Below are 15,229 nucleotides of genomic sequence, written 5' to 3' on the forward strand. Positions count from 1 at the left end.
ATTATTAGATTGAAATGTTCAGTTTTCAACAAAAAATAATGGATACAAAGAATTGGGAAAGTATGGCCCATTTAAAGGAAAAAAACAAATCTACAGAAACTGTCCCTGAAAAAAAAGACCTGATGGCAGAACTACTAGACAAAGATTTTAAACAACCACCTTAAAAATATTCAAAGAACTAAAGAAAGATGTGGAGAAAAATTAAGAGAAAATATATGAACAAAACGGAAATATCAATAAAGAGATGGGAAACCTAAAAAGAAATCAAAAAAATTCTGGAGTTGAAAAGTACAATAACTGAAATGAAAAATTCACTAGAGGCATTCAAAGGCAATTTGAACAGGCAAAAGAAAGAATCAGTAAATGTGACAATAAGACAATAGAAATTATCGAGTCTAAGGAACAGAAAAAAAAGACTGAATAAAAGTGAACAGTGTGGGACTTCCCTGATGGTCCAGTGGCTAAGAATCCATCTTGCAGGGATTTCCCTGGTGGCACAGTGGTTAAGAATCCACCTGCTAATGCAGGGGACACAGGTTCAATCCCTGGTCTGGGAATATCCCACATACCACGGAGCAACTAAGCCCGTGCACCACAACTACTGAGCCCAAGTGCTGCAACAACTGAAGCCCGCCGGCCTAGAGCCTGTGCTCTGCAACAAGAGGCCACTGCAATGAGAAGCCCGTGCAACACAACAAAGGGTAGCCACCACTTGCCGCAACTAGAGAAAGCCCGCGTGCAGCAACAAAGACCCAATGCAGCCAAAAAATAAATAAAAATTTTTTTTTAATTAAAAAAAAAAAAAGAATCCATCTTGCAATGCAGGGGACGCTGGTTCTATCCCTGGTCAGGGAACTAAGATCCTACATGCCGCAGGGTAACTAAGCCTGCGCGCCGCAACTAGAGAGCCAAAGTGCCGCAACTACAGAGCCCACATGATTTGGAGCCTGCGCACCACAACTAGAGCGAAGCCCAAATGCCGCAAGCCTGCATACTGCAAAGAAGAGCCCGCACGCTGCAACAAAAGATCCCACATGCCGCAACTAAGACCCGACACAGCCAAATAAATAAATAAATATTTTTTTAAAAAAGTGAACAGTGCCTAAAGGACCTGTGAGACACCATCAAGCAGGCCAACATACAAACTGTGGGAGTCCCAGAAGGAGAAAAGGGAGGGAAAGTGGCAGAGAGAATATTTAAAGAAATGATGGCTGAAAACTTCCCAAATTTGTTGAAAAATACAAATATATATATTCAAGAAGGTCGACAAACTCCAAGAAAGGTAAACTCAGACAGACCTACACCAGCAAGTATTATAATCAAACTTTTGAAAGACACAGACAAAGAGAGAATCCTGAAAGCAGCAAGGGAGAAGTGACATATCACATACAAGGAATCATCAATAAGATTACCAGCATATTTCTCAACAGAAACTTTGGAGTCCAGAAGGTAGTGAGATGATGCATTCAAAGTGCTGAAAGAAAGAAATTGTCGATCAAGAATCCCATATCTGGGGCTTCCCTGGTGGCGCAGTGGTTGAGAATCTGCCTGCCAATGCAGGGGACACCGGTTCGAGCCCTGGTCTGGGAAGATCCCACATGCCGCAGAGCGACTAGGCCCGTGAACCACAATTGCTGAGCCTGCGTGTCTGGAGCCTGTGCTCCTCAACAAGAGAGGCCGCGATAGTGAGAGGCCCGCGCACCGCGATGAAGAGTGGCCCCCGCTTGCCGCAACTAGAGAAAGCCCTCGCATAGAAACGGAGACCCAACACAGCCATAAATAAAATTAAAAAAAAAAAAAATAACTGACTTTGTAACTTTCTTTAAAAAAAAAAAAGAATCCCATATCTGGCAAAACTGTCCTTCAAAAGAGAGAACAAAATTAAGACATTCTCAGATAAACAAAAGCTGAAGGAGTTCGTTACCATTAGACCTGCCCTACAAGAAATGGTAACGGGAGTCCTGCAGGTTGAAATGAAAGGACACTAGACAGTAAATCAAAGCCATATGAAAAACTAAAGTTCTCAGTAAAAGTAAATGGCATGGTAAATACATGGGCAATTATAAAAGCTACTATTATTATGACAAAGATGTGTAGCTCCACTTTTTGTTTTCTACATGATTTAACACATTACTGACCAGGGGATTTTTGCAGAAACTAACGCCTGTGGCCATCAATTTGTTATGTAAGTGAATACTGAAACACCCATGTTTGAGTAAATATCAACAACTATTTTTGCACTTAATGTATTTATTTGAAACTTTGTACATGTCTCACTAAAGCATTCTATTATTTCATTAGAGTGTGACAGGGAGTATAGCAGGCACCTCTGTGCAGGGGAACAGAACATCTATTACAAATACACCATGTTTCACTGCACTTTCCCCTGGAAGAGCAGACTCTACACTTTCTGGCAGCATTTTTTTTTTAGTCCTGTGGGGATTATTTCCTCTACGATATGTTCTTTCATTTTACCTGAGAGTTGACAAGGTGGATCTTTGTGTGGGGGCTCTTTTAGAAATGCCACAAGAAGGACCAGGTGCAGGACTACCACTACATTCACCAGAATGGTCAGTTACCCATTCTCTAGTTACTGCTAACAAAAACTGCTTGTAAGTAATTTTATTCTGTGCCTTAAGGCTACAATAAATTTTAAATGCATTAAATAAACTGCAGTTACTCAAATAGAAACCCGCTTTCTTATACCATTTTCAAGTTTTCCAGAGGATACTGAAGTTTGCCAGATATTGATTGGATCATCAACTTCTTTCATACATTATACTCTAATACACAAGTAGGCTTAGTTACCTGATGGCCAGTCCTCCTGTCTTCCTTTCCTGTAGATGCTATGGAGGTGTCATGAATAGTTGTCACTATGCGGACTAGCTTCTTGTCTTTCCATATAAGAATCACTTGTCCCTTCTGTAAGAATGTCATTTCTCCCCTCTGTAGATTTTTACATTTCTCCTTTGTTTGGTAGACCACGATTCTCTCCTATGGTCCCACAAACTCTGGTTTTATTTTTCAACAATATTTCAGATGTGGACACACTGTTGTAATAATTGTCTTAGTAAATACGGTGCCATAAACCAAGATAAGGTTGTAGGACCCATAATATTGTTTCTTGCAGTTTCTTCCCTTCACCTGTGTAAATCTCAAGGTTGCAGATAACCGATTTCACTTTCACTAACCATCCTGACCAAAATTTCATATTTTGTAAGTTTTCCGGGATTATAGGTTTTGAATCTGAGCCGTCCTCTCCACTTTATGATTGCCTCATCAAGTGATAGCTCTTGTTTGGGTATTATAGATGGATTGAAATTTTGGTAGAAAATAATCCAAAAGAGGTTTAACTTTTGAAATTCTGTCTGCAGGAAGTGGAGTTTCTGAGTTATCGTTAAAGTGAAGAAATGTCATTATTTGTTCAAACCTTCTTCTCGTCATAATCTTTGGAAAGGTAGGTGTTTCAAGTAAGGGATCAATCAACCAATATTCTTTCCAGTGTGACTTTCTTATTTGTCCCACCAGAATTATTAATCCAAGAAACTTCTTCATGTCACTATCAGTTACATCAGTCCATTTTGAAGCCTTATTATACTTTTTATATGATTTTTCATTCTGTTGGTGATACAAGTTTGTCTGAGAAGTGACCAACTCGAAAAAGTAGTTACCAAAAATTAATTCTGTTATTTCACTAACACTTTGCAGGTTATTACACTCAATAGTTACACCTGACACATCTGTAAGTCTTCTAATTTTCGTGAAATGTTGTCTTCAATCCACTCTTCTGCAGAAGCAAAGGAGCATTCTCCAGAACCATGAGCTTCATTTTCACTTTCTGTATCAGAATCAATCACTAAGGTTTTTTGGTTTTTTGTTGGCCTAATATTCACATCGTCTAAATCAGAACTATACTCTGAAGAACTATCATCTTCTGAGACACTAGTATATAAGTCACTTGGAAAATCAGAGAAAGTATCTGCATAAATTCATTGAATAGTTCTTCTTCACTCAAAATTTCACGATGCGTCATTTTTGAAAATTTTACCATAATAAACTTGCATTTATAATATATACAAGATTGGAACAAAAACCTAAAGGAGCAAAATGTGAATGATAATGACAATCATAAGTTGTATAAAGAAACTTTGATCAATTTTAAGTTTTAACAGCTTGGCACAGTGATGTTAATTTTATCACTCTCTAAAAACATATTGATACATATCCAGTCAATAACATTTGGGTAACAAAAGACACATTAATAAGTCTCCAGTCAATAATGTGTTAAGAAACAGATAATTTTTTAAAAAACAATCACTAGTCTAAAAGCTAATATTATTGTAACTTTGGTATGTAATGTCACATCTCATTTTCCACCTAATTTAGGAGATTGGGTCTTCCCTGGTGGTGCAGTGGATAAGAATCTGCCTGCCAATGCAGGGGACATGGGTTCGAGCCCTGGTCTGGGAAGATCTCACAAGCCGCGGAGCAACTAAGCCCGTGCACCACAAATACTGAGCCTGCGCTCTAGAGCCTGTGAGCCACAATTACTGAAGCCCGCACACCTAGAGCCTGTGCTCCGCAACAAGAGAAGCCACCACAAGGAGAAGCCTGCGCACTGCAATGATGAGTAGCCCCCGCTCTTCGCAACTAGAGAAAGCCCGCATGCAGCAATGAAGATCCAATGCAGCCAAAAATAAAAATAAATTAAAAATAAATAAGAGACTAAATTCATTTAAAACAATTATTAATTTATGTTTTGGGGCACACATGTATAAAGATGTAATTGTGCAACATCGACAACTAAAAGAGGTGGGGGAGTGTTATAATGTATAATGTTAAATGTAATCTCCATAGTAACTGCAAAGAAAACAGTGATAAAATATATAGAAAAGGAAATGAGAAAAGTGAAAAGAAAAACATTTCACTATAAAAAAATCAACTAAACACCAAAAGACAGTAATACAGGAAATGAGAAAAAAAAAGCCATAAGATATTATGAACAATAGCAAAATGACAGAAATAATCCCTACCTATGAGCAATCGCTTTAAATGTAAATGGGTTAAACTCTTGACAGATTGGCAGAATGAATTTAAGAAATCCAACTACATGTGTCTAAAACAGGACCCACTTTAGATCCAGCAACACAAAGACGTTGAAAGTGAAAGGATGGTAGAAGATATTCCATGAAAATAATAACCAAGAGAAAGCAAGGGTGGCTATATTAGTATCAGACAAAATAGACTTTAAATCAAAAAAGGTTACTAGAGACAAAGATGACATTACATATTAATAAAAGATTCAATACAGCAAGAATATATAACAGTTATAAACACTTATGCACTTAATAACAGATCACCAAAACATATGAAGTAAAAATTGACAGAACTGAAGGAAGAAATAGTTCTACAATAGTCGTTGGAGACTTTAACACTCCATTCTCAATAATAGATAGAACAACCAGATAGAAGAAAAGTAATGAAACAGGAAAAAAGTAATGAAACAGGATGTGACACAGTAAACCAACCAGATATAATAGATTTATAAAGAACACTCTGGGGAATTCCCTGGTGGTCCAGTGGTTGGACTCTGTGCTTCCATTGCAGTGAGCACAGGTTTGATCCCTGGTCAGGGAACTAAGATCCCACAAGCTGCGTGGTGTGGCCAAAACAAAAACAAAAACACTCTACCCAACAACTACAGAATACACAGTCTTCCAGGTGCACGTGGAACATTTTCCAGGATAGACTATATGTTAGGCCACAAATTAAGTCACCACAAACGGATGAAGTTAGAAATCAATAACATAAATAAAACAAAAACATCATAAATTTATGGAAATTAAACAACACATTTGTAAATAACCAATGGATGAAAGAAGAAATCACAAGAGAAATTAGAAAATACTTAAGCTGTTAATGAAAATGAAAACAAAACTTACAGGACACAGTGAAAGCAGTGCTAAGGGGGAAATTTATAGCTATAAAAGTTTACATTAAAAAATGCGAAAGGTCTCAAATTAACAACCTAACTTTACAACTTAAGGAACTAGAAAAAGAATAACAAACTAAACCTAAAGCTAGCAAAGGAAAGAAAATAATAAAGATTAATTAGAGTAGAAACAAAGGAAATAGAGAATAGGAAAGCAATAGAGGAAGTCAATGAAAGACAGCTGAAAAGATCAACAAAAATGACAAATGTTTAGCTAGATGAATAGAAAAAAAGAGAAGATTCAAATTATTAAAATCAGAAATGAAAGTGGGGACATTACTATCAATTATACAGAAATTTAAAGTATAAAACAATACTATGAACAATGGTATGCCAACAAATTAGATAACCAAAATGAAATGGATAAATTCCTAGAAACACAAAACTTACCAAGACTGAATCACAAAGAAATAGAAAATCTCAGTACACCTATAACTAGTAAGGAGATTGAATCAGTAATCAAAAAACTCCAAACAAAGAAAAGCCTTGGACCTGGTGGCTTCACTGAGGAATTCTACCAAAACATTTAAAGAACTATTAGCAATCCTTCTCAAACTTTTCCAAAATATTAAAGAGGAGGGAACACTTCCTAACTCATTCGTGGAGGTTAGCATTACCCTAATATCAAAACCAGACAAAGACAATACAAGAAAACTAAAGACTAATATGCCTTATAAGCATCAGTGCAAAAATCCTCAACAAAATACTAGTAAACCAAATTCAGCAGCTTATTAAAAGGATTACACACCATTTCCAAGTGGGAGTTATAGTTGGAATGTAGGAATAGTTCAACATATGAAAAGAAATCAACGTATTACACTACATTAATGGAATGAAGGGAAAAAAATATCATCATCTCAACTGATGCAGAAAAAGCATTTGACAAAACCCAACACCGTTTCATAATAAAAACACTCAACAAACTAGGAATAGAAGGAAACTAACTCAACAAAATAAAAGCCATATATAAAAAAGCTACAGCAAACATCATACTCAATGGTGAAAGACTGAAAGCTTTCCAAGATGAGGAACAAGGCAAGGATGTCCACATTCACCACTTTTTTTTTTTTTTGGAGTATAATTGCTTTACAATGTTGTGTTAGTTTCTGGTGCACAACATAGTGAATCAGCTATATGTATACATATATCCTCTCCCCCTTGGACCTCCCTCCCACTCCACCCCCATCCCACTCATCCAGGTCATCACAGAGCATGGAGCTGAGCTCCCTGTGCTATACAGCAGGTTCCCACTAGCTATCTATTTTACACATGGTAGTGTATATATGTCAATCCTAATCTCCCGATTCGTCCCACCCTGCCCTTCCCCCCACCATGTCCACATGTCCATTCTCTACATCTGCATCTCTATTTCTGCCCTGGAAATAGGTTCATTTGTACCATTTTTCTGGATTCCACATATATGAGTTAATATACGATATTTGTTTTTCTCTTTCTGACTTACTTCACTCTGTATGACAGACTCTAGGTCCATCCACATCTCCAAAAATGACCCAATTTCGTTCCTTTTTATGGCTGAGTAATATTCCATTGTATATAAGTACTACATCTTCTATATCCATTCATCTGTCATTGGACACTTAGGTTGTTTCCATGTCCTGGCTATTGTAAATAGTGCTGCAATGAACATTGGAGTACATGTGTCATTTTGAATTATGGTTTTCTCAGGGTATATGCCCAGTAGTGGGATTGCTGGATCATATGGTAGTCCTATATTTAGTTTTTTAAGGCACCTCCATACTGTTCTCCATAGTGGCTGTATCAATTTACGTTCTCACCAACAGTGCAAGAGGGTTCCCTTTTCTCCACACCCTCTCCAGCATTTATTGTTTGTAGATTTTTTGATGATGGCCATTCTGACTGGTGTGAGGTGATACCTCATTGTAGTTTTGATTTGCATTTCTCTAATAATTTAGTGATGTTGACCATCTTTTCATGTGCCTCTTGGCCATCTGTATGTCTCCTTTGGAGAAATGTCTATTTAGGTCTTCTGCCCAATTTTTGATTGGGTTGTTTGTTTTTTTGATATTGAGCTCCATGAGCTGTTTGTATATTTCAGAGATTAATCCTTTGTCTGTTGCTTCGTTTGCAAATATTTTTTCCCATTCTGAGGGTTGTCTTTTCGTCTTGTTTATGGTTTCCTTTGCTGTGCAAAAGCTTTTTAAGTTTATGTCCCATTTGTTTATTTTTGTTTTTATTTTCATTACTCTAGGACATGGGTCAAAAAAGATCTTCCTGTGGTTTATGTCAGAGTGTTTTTCCTATGTTTTCCTCTAAGAGTTTTATAGTGTCTGGTCTATTTAGGTCTTTAATCCATTTTGAAAACTTCAGTGTATGGCATTAGGTATGGTGTTCTCATTTCATTCTTTTACATGTAGCTCTCCAGTTTTCCCAGCACCAATTACTGAAGAGTCTGTCTTTTCTCCATTGTATATTCTTGCCTCCTCTGTCATAGATTAGGTGACCATAGGTGCACAGGTTTATCTCTGGGCTTTCTATCCTGTACCATTGATCTATAGTTCTGTTTTTGTGCCACTACCATACTGTCTTGATTACTGTAGCTTTGTAGTATAGTCCGAAGTCAGAGAGCCTGATTCCTCCAGCTCTGTTTTTCTTTCTCAAGATTGCTTTGGCTATTCAGGGTCTTTTGTGTTTCAATACAAATTGTAAAATTTTTTGATCTAATTCTGTGAAGAAGGCCATTGGTAATCTGATAGGGATTGCACTGAATCTGTAGATTGCTTTGGGTAGTACAGTCATTTTCACAATATTGATTATTCCAGTCCAAGAACATAGTATATTTCTCCATCTCTTTGTGTCATCTTTGATTTCTTTCTTCAGTTTTATAGTTTTCTGTGTAAAAGTCTTTTTATTCCATGTAGAATTGGAAGTTCTCACCAAGCAATTAAGCAAGAAATAGAAATAAAAGGCATCCAAATTGGAAAGGAAGAAGTAAAATTACGTCTATGTGCAGATGATATGATTTTATATGCAGAAAACCCTAAAGAATACACACATACACATACACACAAAAAACTGTTAGAATAAATGAATTCAGCAAAGTAGCAGGATACAAAAATCAACATATAAAAATCAGTGCATTTCTACACACTAACAATGAATAACCCAAAAAGGAAATTAACAACTCCATTTACAACAGCATAAAAATGAATAAAAACGGGAGTAAACTTAACCAAGGAGGTGAAAGCCTTGTACAATGAAAACTACAAAACATTGCTCAAAGAAATTAAACAGACATAAATAAATGGGAATATATCCTATGTTCATGGATCATAAGACTTATTAAGACATCAATACTAACTAAAGCAATCTACAGATTCAGTGTAATCCCCATCAAAATCCCAATGACATTTTTTGCAGAAAGAGAGAACCCATCCTAAAGAACATAGGGAATCTCAAGGGGCCCTGAATAGCCAATACAATCTTGAAAAAGAAGAAAGAAGCTGGAGGAGTCACACTTCCTGATTTTAAAGCTCACTGCAAAGCTACAAAAATCAAAACATAGTGGTACTGGCATACAGACCAATGGAGGAGAATAAAGAGCCCAGATATAATTCCTCACATTTATTGTCAAATGATTTTCAACAAGAGTGCCAAAAATCCTTCAAAGGGGAATGGTCAGTCTCTTCCTCTTCTGGAAAAACTGTAAAAAGAATGAAGTTGGACCCTTACTTAAGACCATACACAAAAATTAACTCAAAATGGATCAAAGATCTAAATGTAAGAGCCAAAACTATAAAACTCTTAGAAGAAAACGTAGGGTAAAAGCTTCACAATCCTGGATTTGGCAATGATTTCGTGGATATGACACCAAAGGCACAGGCAACAAAAGTAAAAATAGACCAATTGGACTTCACAAAAATTTAAAACTTCTGTGCATCAAAACATATTGTCAACAGAGTGAACAGGCAATCCATGGAATGGGAGAAAATATTTGCAAATCATTTGTGATAAGGGATTAATATCCAGAATATATAGAGAATTCCTGAAACTCAACAACAAAAATTCTGATTAAAAAATGGGCAAGGAAAAAAAAAAAAAAAAAAGGGCAAGGAACTTGAACTTATCTAAAGAATATATAAAAATGCCCATAAACACATGAAAAGATTTCAATATCACTACCCACTAGGTAAATGCAAATCAAAACTACAATGAGATACCACCTCATACCCATTAGGATGGCTACTTTCAAAAACACAGATAGTGAGGATGTTGGTGAGTACGTGGAGAAATTGAAACCCTTGTGCACTGTTGGTAGGAATGTCAAATGGTACAGCTGCTGTGAAAAACAGCATGGTGGTTCTTCAAAAAACTAACTGTAGAACTGCCCTTATGATTCAGCAATTCTACTTCTGGGTATAGTCAAAAGAATTGAAAGCAGGGTCTTGAAGAGATATTTGTACATCCATGTTCACAGCAGCACTATTCACAATAGCTAAAATGTGGAAGTAACCCAAGTTCCATCAAGAGATGAATGGATAAGCAAAATATGGTATATCCATACAATGGAATATTATTCAGCCTTAAACAGGAAGGAAATGTTTACATACGCTACAACATGGATGAACTTTAAGGACATTAGCTAATCACAAAAAAACAAATGCTGTATGATTCCACTTATACAGAAAGTAGAATGGTGGTTGCCAGGGTCTTGGGGGGATGGTGAGTTATTGTTTAACGGGTATAACGTTTCAGCTTTACAAGATGAAAAGAGTTCTGTGTGCGTCTATAGATAGAGCTAGGATACTTATATCTACCTGTCTACTGAAAGGCCTCAGAGACTGACTCAGTATCCCTAGAATACAGATTATGATCTTGAAGTGCTATTTCCTTCTTTAAAAAAACAGAGTTCCTTGAAGAAATGATGATTTCAGATTTGGGACAGAATTGATTTAAGATATCAGACAACAAGGAAGCTATTAAAGACTAGTAAGGTCATATCAAAAGGATAGGCTTGAATAGGCTCCCCCCAGCCGAAGATGAGACCACATGAGCTTTGATAATAATGATAATTGCAATGAACTGAAACACATAAAATGTTTAAATTCATGACCTCATACTGATATTAGATTTTTAAAAAGAATTGTCTTCAGAAGATAAAAAACCGATTCACTTTCCCCAAAATTGGTAAATAAATGGAAAGAATGAAACATTTATGCTGCCTTTCCTAAAGGAATTGTACTGCTGCATAATCAAATGATAGATAAGGGACTAATATTCCAACTAATAAGTAAAAAAGCCATGATAGAATTAGAATACCACTATTTTGCAACCTTCAATGAACAGATATAGGCATCAAGTATCAACAGGTGCTGAAAACACAAAGAGAAACAATGAGACATTCCGCACCTCCTATGGTCTTGGCAAACACCACCTAGAGAATTACCAAAGGGATTGAATCGGAGTCTGATCCAGTCTTGGATCCAGCTACCAATATACAGGAATTACCCGGGGCAGAGGAACATAATTAACTGTACAAGAGTGTGCAATCTGCAAAATCCAGACTGTAGGATATACAGGTCAAATGACCCAAGTTCTTTATCAGATAAATTGTAAGGAAAAGAAAGTAATAGGGAGAAAACCTACAGATTAAAAGAGATTTTTTTTTAATTTAATGAACAAGACTACATTATAGTGAAGAATACAGATTTATGAAAAAACTTTTCTTAACACAAGGAAGCAATTACTATAAAAGTCAGAAGAATGGCTACTAATGGGAGTACACAAGTAGTTGTAATTGGGATGGAGCAAAGTCTTAACACAGCTAGCATGGTTCTTCACCCTGACCTAGGTGGTATCGTCTTTTAGTAATTCATTAAGCTACACATCTTTATGTATGTTCTTTTCTGTTTGACTTCATAATAAAAATTCATTTTTTAATAAAAAGATTTTGTTAAATAACAATAAAAGCAAGTGGAAAGGAAATTCTAACTAAAAGGCTGGTATAGCCAGAATGCCTAGGTTCGAATCATGGATTCTGCCATGCAACCAAGAAAGTACTAATCTCTCTGTGCCTCAATTTCCTTATCATAAAATGAATATAATAAAAGTACTTAGCTCATAGGTTCTTGTGAAGATTAGGAAAGTTAATATAGAAAGGACAAATAGAACGGTGCCTGGCACACAGGACAAAAGTGGTGATCAGAGTTGGTGACCAGCTATCTGTGTTATCTTAAAAAGTTATTTAACCACTCTGGGCTTCAGTTTCCTTAACTGAGTTTAAAATATCTGATAGGAGGGACTTCCCTGGCAGTCCAGTGGTTAAGACTCTGAACTTCCAATGCAGGGGCATGGGTTTGATCCCTGGTTGGGGAACTAAGATTCCCACATGCTGTGGTGGGGTGTGGCCAAAAAAAAAAAATTAAAGTATCTGACAGGATTATGAGGAGGTCAAAAGGAAATATACGTATAGTATTCCACAATTAGTGGATCCTTTCCACAGTCTCTCAACATCCAGAGAGAGTTATCTGTCACATTAGACATACCTCAGTCATGGCACATTCCTCTTGTACTTTTCACCTGGTCATTCAAGTTGATCTCAATGAAATGATCACTCAGTGACTCTCATATCTGAAACTGGATCTTCATCTAAGTTTCAAAAAGATAAAGAAACCCAAATCTTAAAAAGTTCATCTCCTAGTAAGAATGGTCATGTGTTATTCCCAGAACAGGCATCCGTCGTACTGGTGGTAACCACTAAACAGAAGCTGGAACAAATGAATTAGCTAATGGCCTCCGATGCTCACCACCACGTGCCTTCACCCTTGTCTTCTTTCCCCTTATCTTTCCTGTCCCCGCTCTGTTGAAACATTTAGCTGGGAGTCCACTTCTACCATCATCTAGCATCAATTCTGATTCTGGCTTCAAAGGTAGAATAATTCTCATTGGCAGGGGTACTCTCAGATAGACAATACCACTGAACACAAAAAACAAAGGCAGGGAGAACAACTTTCACAATTTCACCTGTGACCAAGCCCTCCTTTTCAGAAGTCCGTACTGTGAAATTAATGTGCCAATAGTTTGCAGCTGCCTTTACCCCACTACAAGCTGTAACAGGACATAGGTCTGGAACCCTGAGTCAGAAGAGACCCAATGCTTCCCAAAGCCAAAGCAGAAGGTGCAGCTTGCTTTAATCAGTGTCATAACACACCTAAAGTAAGACTGTGAGAATAGGAGTTGCAGGGTTGGAGTTCATTTGTACACGGCATACAAAGCCAAGCGCAGAGAAGCAAAACACATTTCTATCTCCTTGCACTGTCCAGGTCTCCCAAGAGTCCTTTGGTAACTTGCCCTTTATAGGTCTGAAGCCCCTGTAACATGCACCATAAATTAAAATGTAATTATTTTTCACTACAAGTGAGTCACATCAAAATGTGCAATTAGCTTTCTCAAAAGTACATATTTCACTTTTACTGCAATAAATGGAACATCCAATGCTTTCAAAGTCTCTATTGTCTATTAAGTGCAAAAGCTCTATTCCAAAAATATGCCAACATGCTGTTTAACGTTCCTAAAAAGAACTGAATCTACCGCAAATAAGGAAACGGAATTAGCACTGGATCTCATCTCAACCAAATCATTCCGCCCCGCGAGAGGTTACATAAAGGGTCAGAACACGCCTCCAAGCAGAAGCTGCGGGCAAAACCCTAGTCAGCCACCTCTTCCCCAAAGCGGGGCGGGGAAGGCCCGGGTCTACTTGGCAATACCAAAAGTAAAACAACACAACACAACAAAACAAAACCTCATACAGAGGACTGAAACCAACAGAGGTAATGCGTGCCCAGTGTTTAACATTATTACGGTTAGAAAATAAAGTGGTACAAAAACCTGTTTGGTCTGCGTGTTACGGGTCTCTTAGCCTTGCAATATTTTCACCTCATTAATTTTCTTAATAAAATCAAATTAGGCTCCGCATAAAGAGGCCCCTCCGATTCTGAAATGGGCCTAATAAACCGGAGAAGGAGATACCTACTCTACCCGTCCGCGTATCCCCCATCTTTTGCTATGAGCCTTCACTAGTCAAGTGACCTTCTCAGACACCTTGACAACTGCAAAGTGGAGCGGGTCGGCCCTAGTGGACGCTTGGGAATGGAGTAACTACAACCTATCCAGAATCCAGGCTGCGCCGGCAATCATTCCACGCTTCACACTTACTACCTCATTTAACCTTCAACCACCATGTAAGGCAAGAATTACCAGCTGTGTCCTACAAATGAAGAAACTGAGGCGCTGAGACGTTAAACGGGAAGCCAAAGATCACAAAGGGCGGGAAGCCAGACTTGAACCAGGTTTCTCAGATCACCCCGCTCCCCCCGGCCTTTATACTGGGATTTTCATTGTTCCTCTCTGGGAACCCCAGCAAGGGTCAGTCTGACCACTCGCAGGGCGCAGGTGTGGTCAGTTCCCGGGGTTCCTCAGGCAGGGCCTCCAGCGGCCGCTTCTGTAAACCCCGAGAGCCGCTCACCTTACTCAACCGCCGCCGCCCTCCAGCAGCGCGCCCAACCCCGCCGACTCAGCGGCCTCCGGCCCCGCCTCTGCGACCGTTACCACGCTGTGGGAGGCCGGCCAATCGAGCCCGAGCGCGTCGAGGGACCTGCCTCTGCTCTGGCTTAAACGCCGGAGCGATTTTCTCGGACAGCCCGGGGAGGCTGGGCCTGCCCCGCGCCCTCTGGTTGGCTCCGCTTCTGGGGGCGGGGCCTACCTTTGACTTAGACCTGTGTGTACGGGGCTGGCTTTGTCGTCTGCGCCTGCGCACTTCCATTGCGGCTGAAAATAGGCTCTGGTTCAAGTTGTTTCACTTACCTGGATCTTCATTTGCCTGGAAGACTTAAGAAATTTACGTTTGAGGCTGTCGGTGAAAGTGAGGCCCGGGCCACGTGGTCGCTGCAGACTGCCCTCCATACACACACACGCACACACGTCGTGTCTGCTAGCTCTTGCTGCGGGTCTCGTCAGCGTGTTCTCTATGTTCCAGACCTGGCTGAGCGGTGCAGCGCCTGGCATTTGGAGGACGCAAATAAATGTTTGTTGATGACGTTTTACCCTCCCATTAAACATTTCCCAAATCTCCACGAAGTGTCAGGCCATACATCGAGCTTCAAAAATGCAAAAATGTCTGGCTGGAGATGTTCAAAATCTAGTTAGGGAGATAGGTATACACCCTGAAATTAAGGTGCAGTGTGATAGGCATGATCAGAG

The 15,229-nt window shown here is 38.6% G+C and overlaps 1 protein-coding gene across 6 annotated transcripts in view; it reads right to left on the bottom strand.

Moving 5' to 3' along the window:
• CEP70 (centrosomal protein 70) overlaps positions 1–14,957 on the bottom strand; it is an 81,210-nt gene extending 66,253 nt beyond the window's left edge. For 4 of the 6 annotated variants that reach the window (XM_057545280.1, XM_007170325.2, XM_007170326.2 and 1 more), the window contains exons 1-2: positions 14,496–14,621; positions 12,517–12,619 (exon numbers count right to left, since the gene is read on the bottom strand). In XM_057545280.1, the coding sequence (XP_057401263.1) occupies positions 12,517–12,525 (9 nt within the window). In that variant the 5' untranslated portion in view covers positions 12,526–12,619; positions 14,496–14,621. The other 2 variants (XM_007170324.3, XM_007170323.3) reach the window with 2 other exon arrangements.
• Positions 14,958–15,229: the final 272 nt, after the last annotated feature.

The sequence above is a fragment of the Balaenoptera acutorostrata genome, chromosome 4 (genome assembly GCF_949987535.1).
Source record: "Balaenoptera acutorostrata chromosome 4, mBalAcu1.1, whole genome shotgun sequence".
NCBI lineage: Eukaryota > Metazoa > Chordata > Mammalia > Artiodactyla > Balaenopteridae > Balaenoptera > Balaenoptera acutorostrata.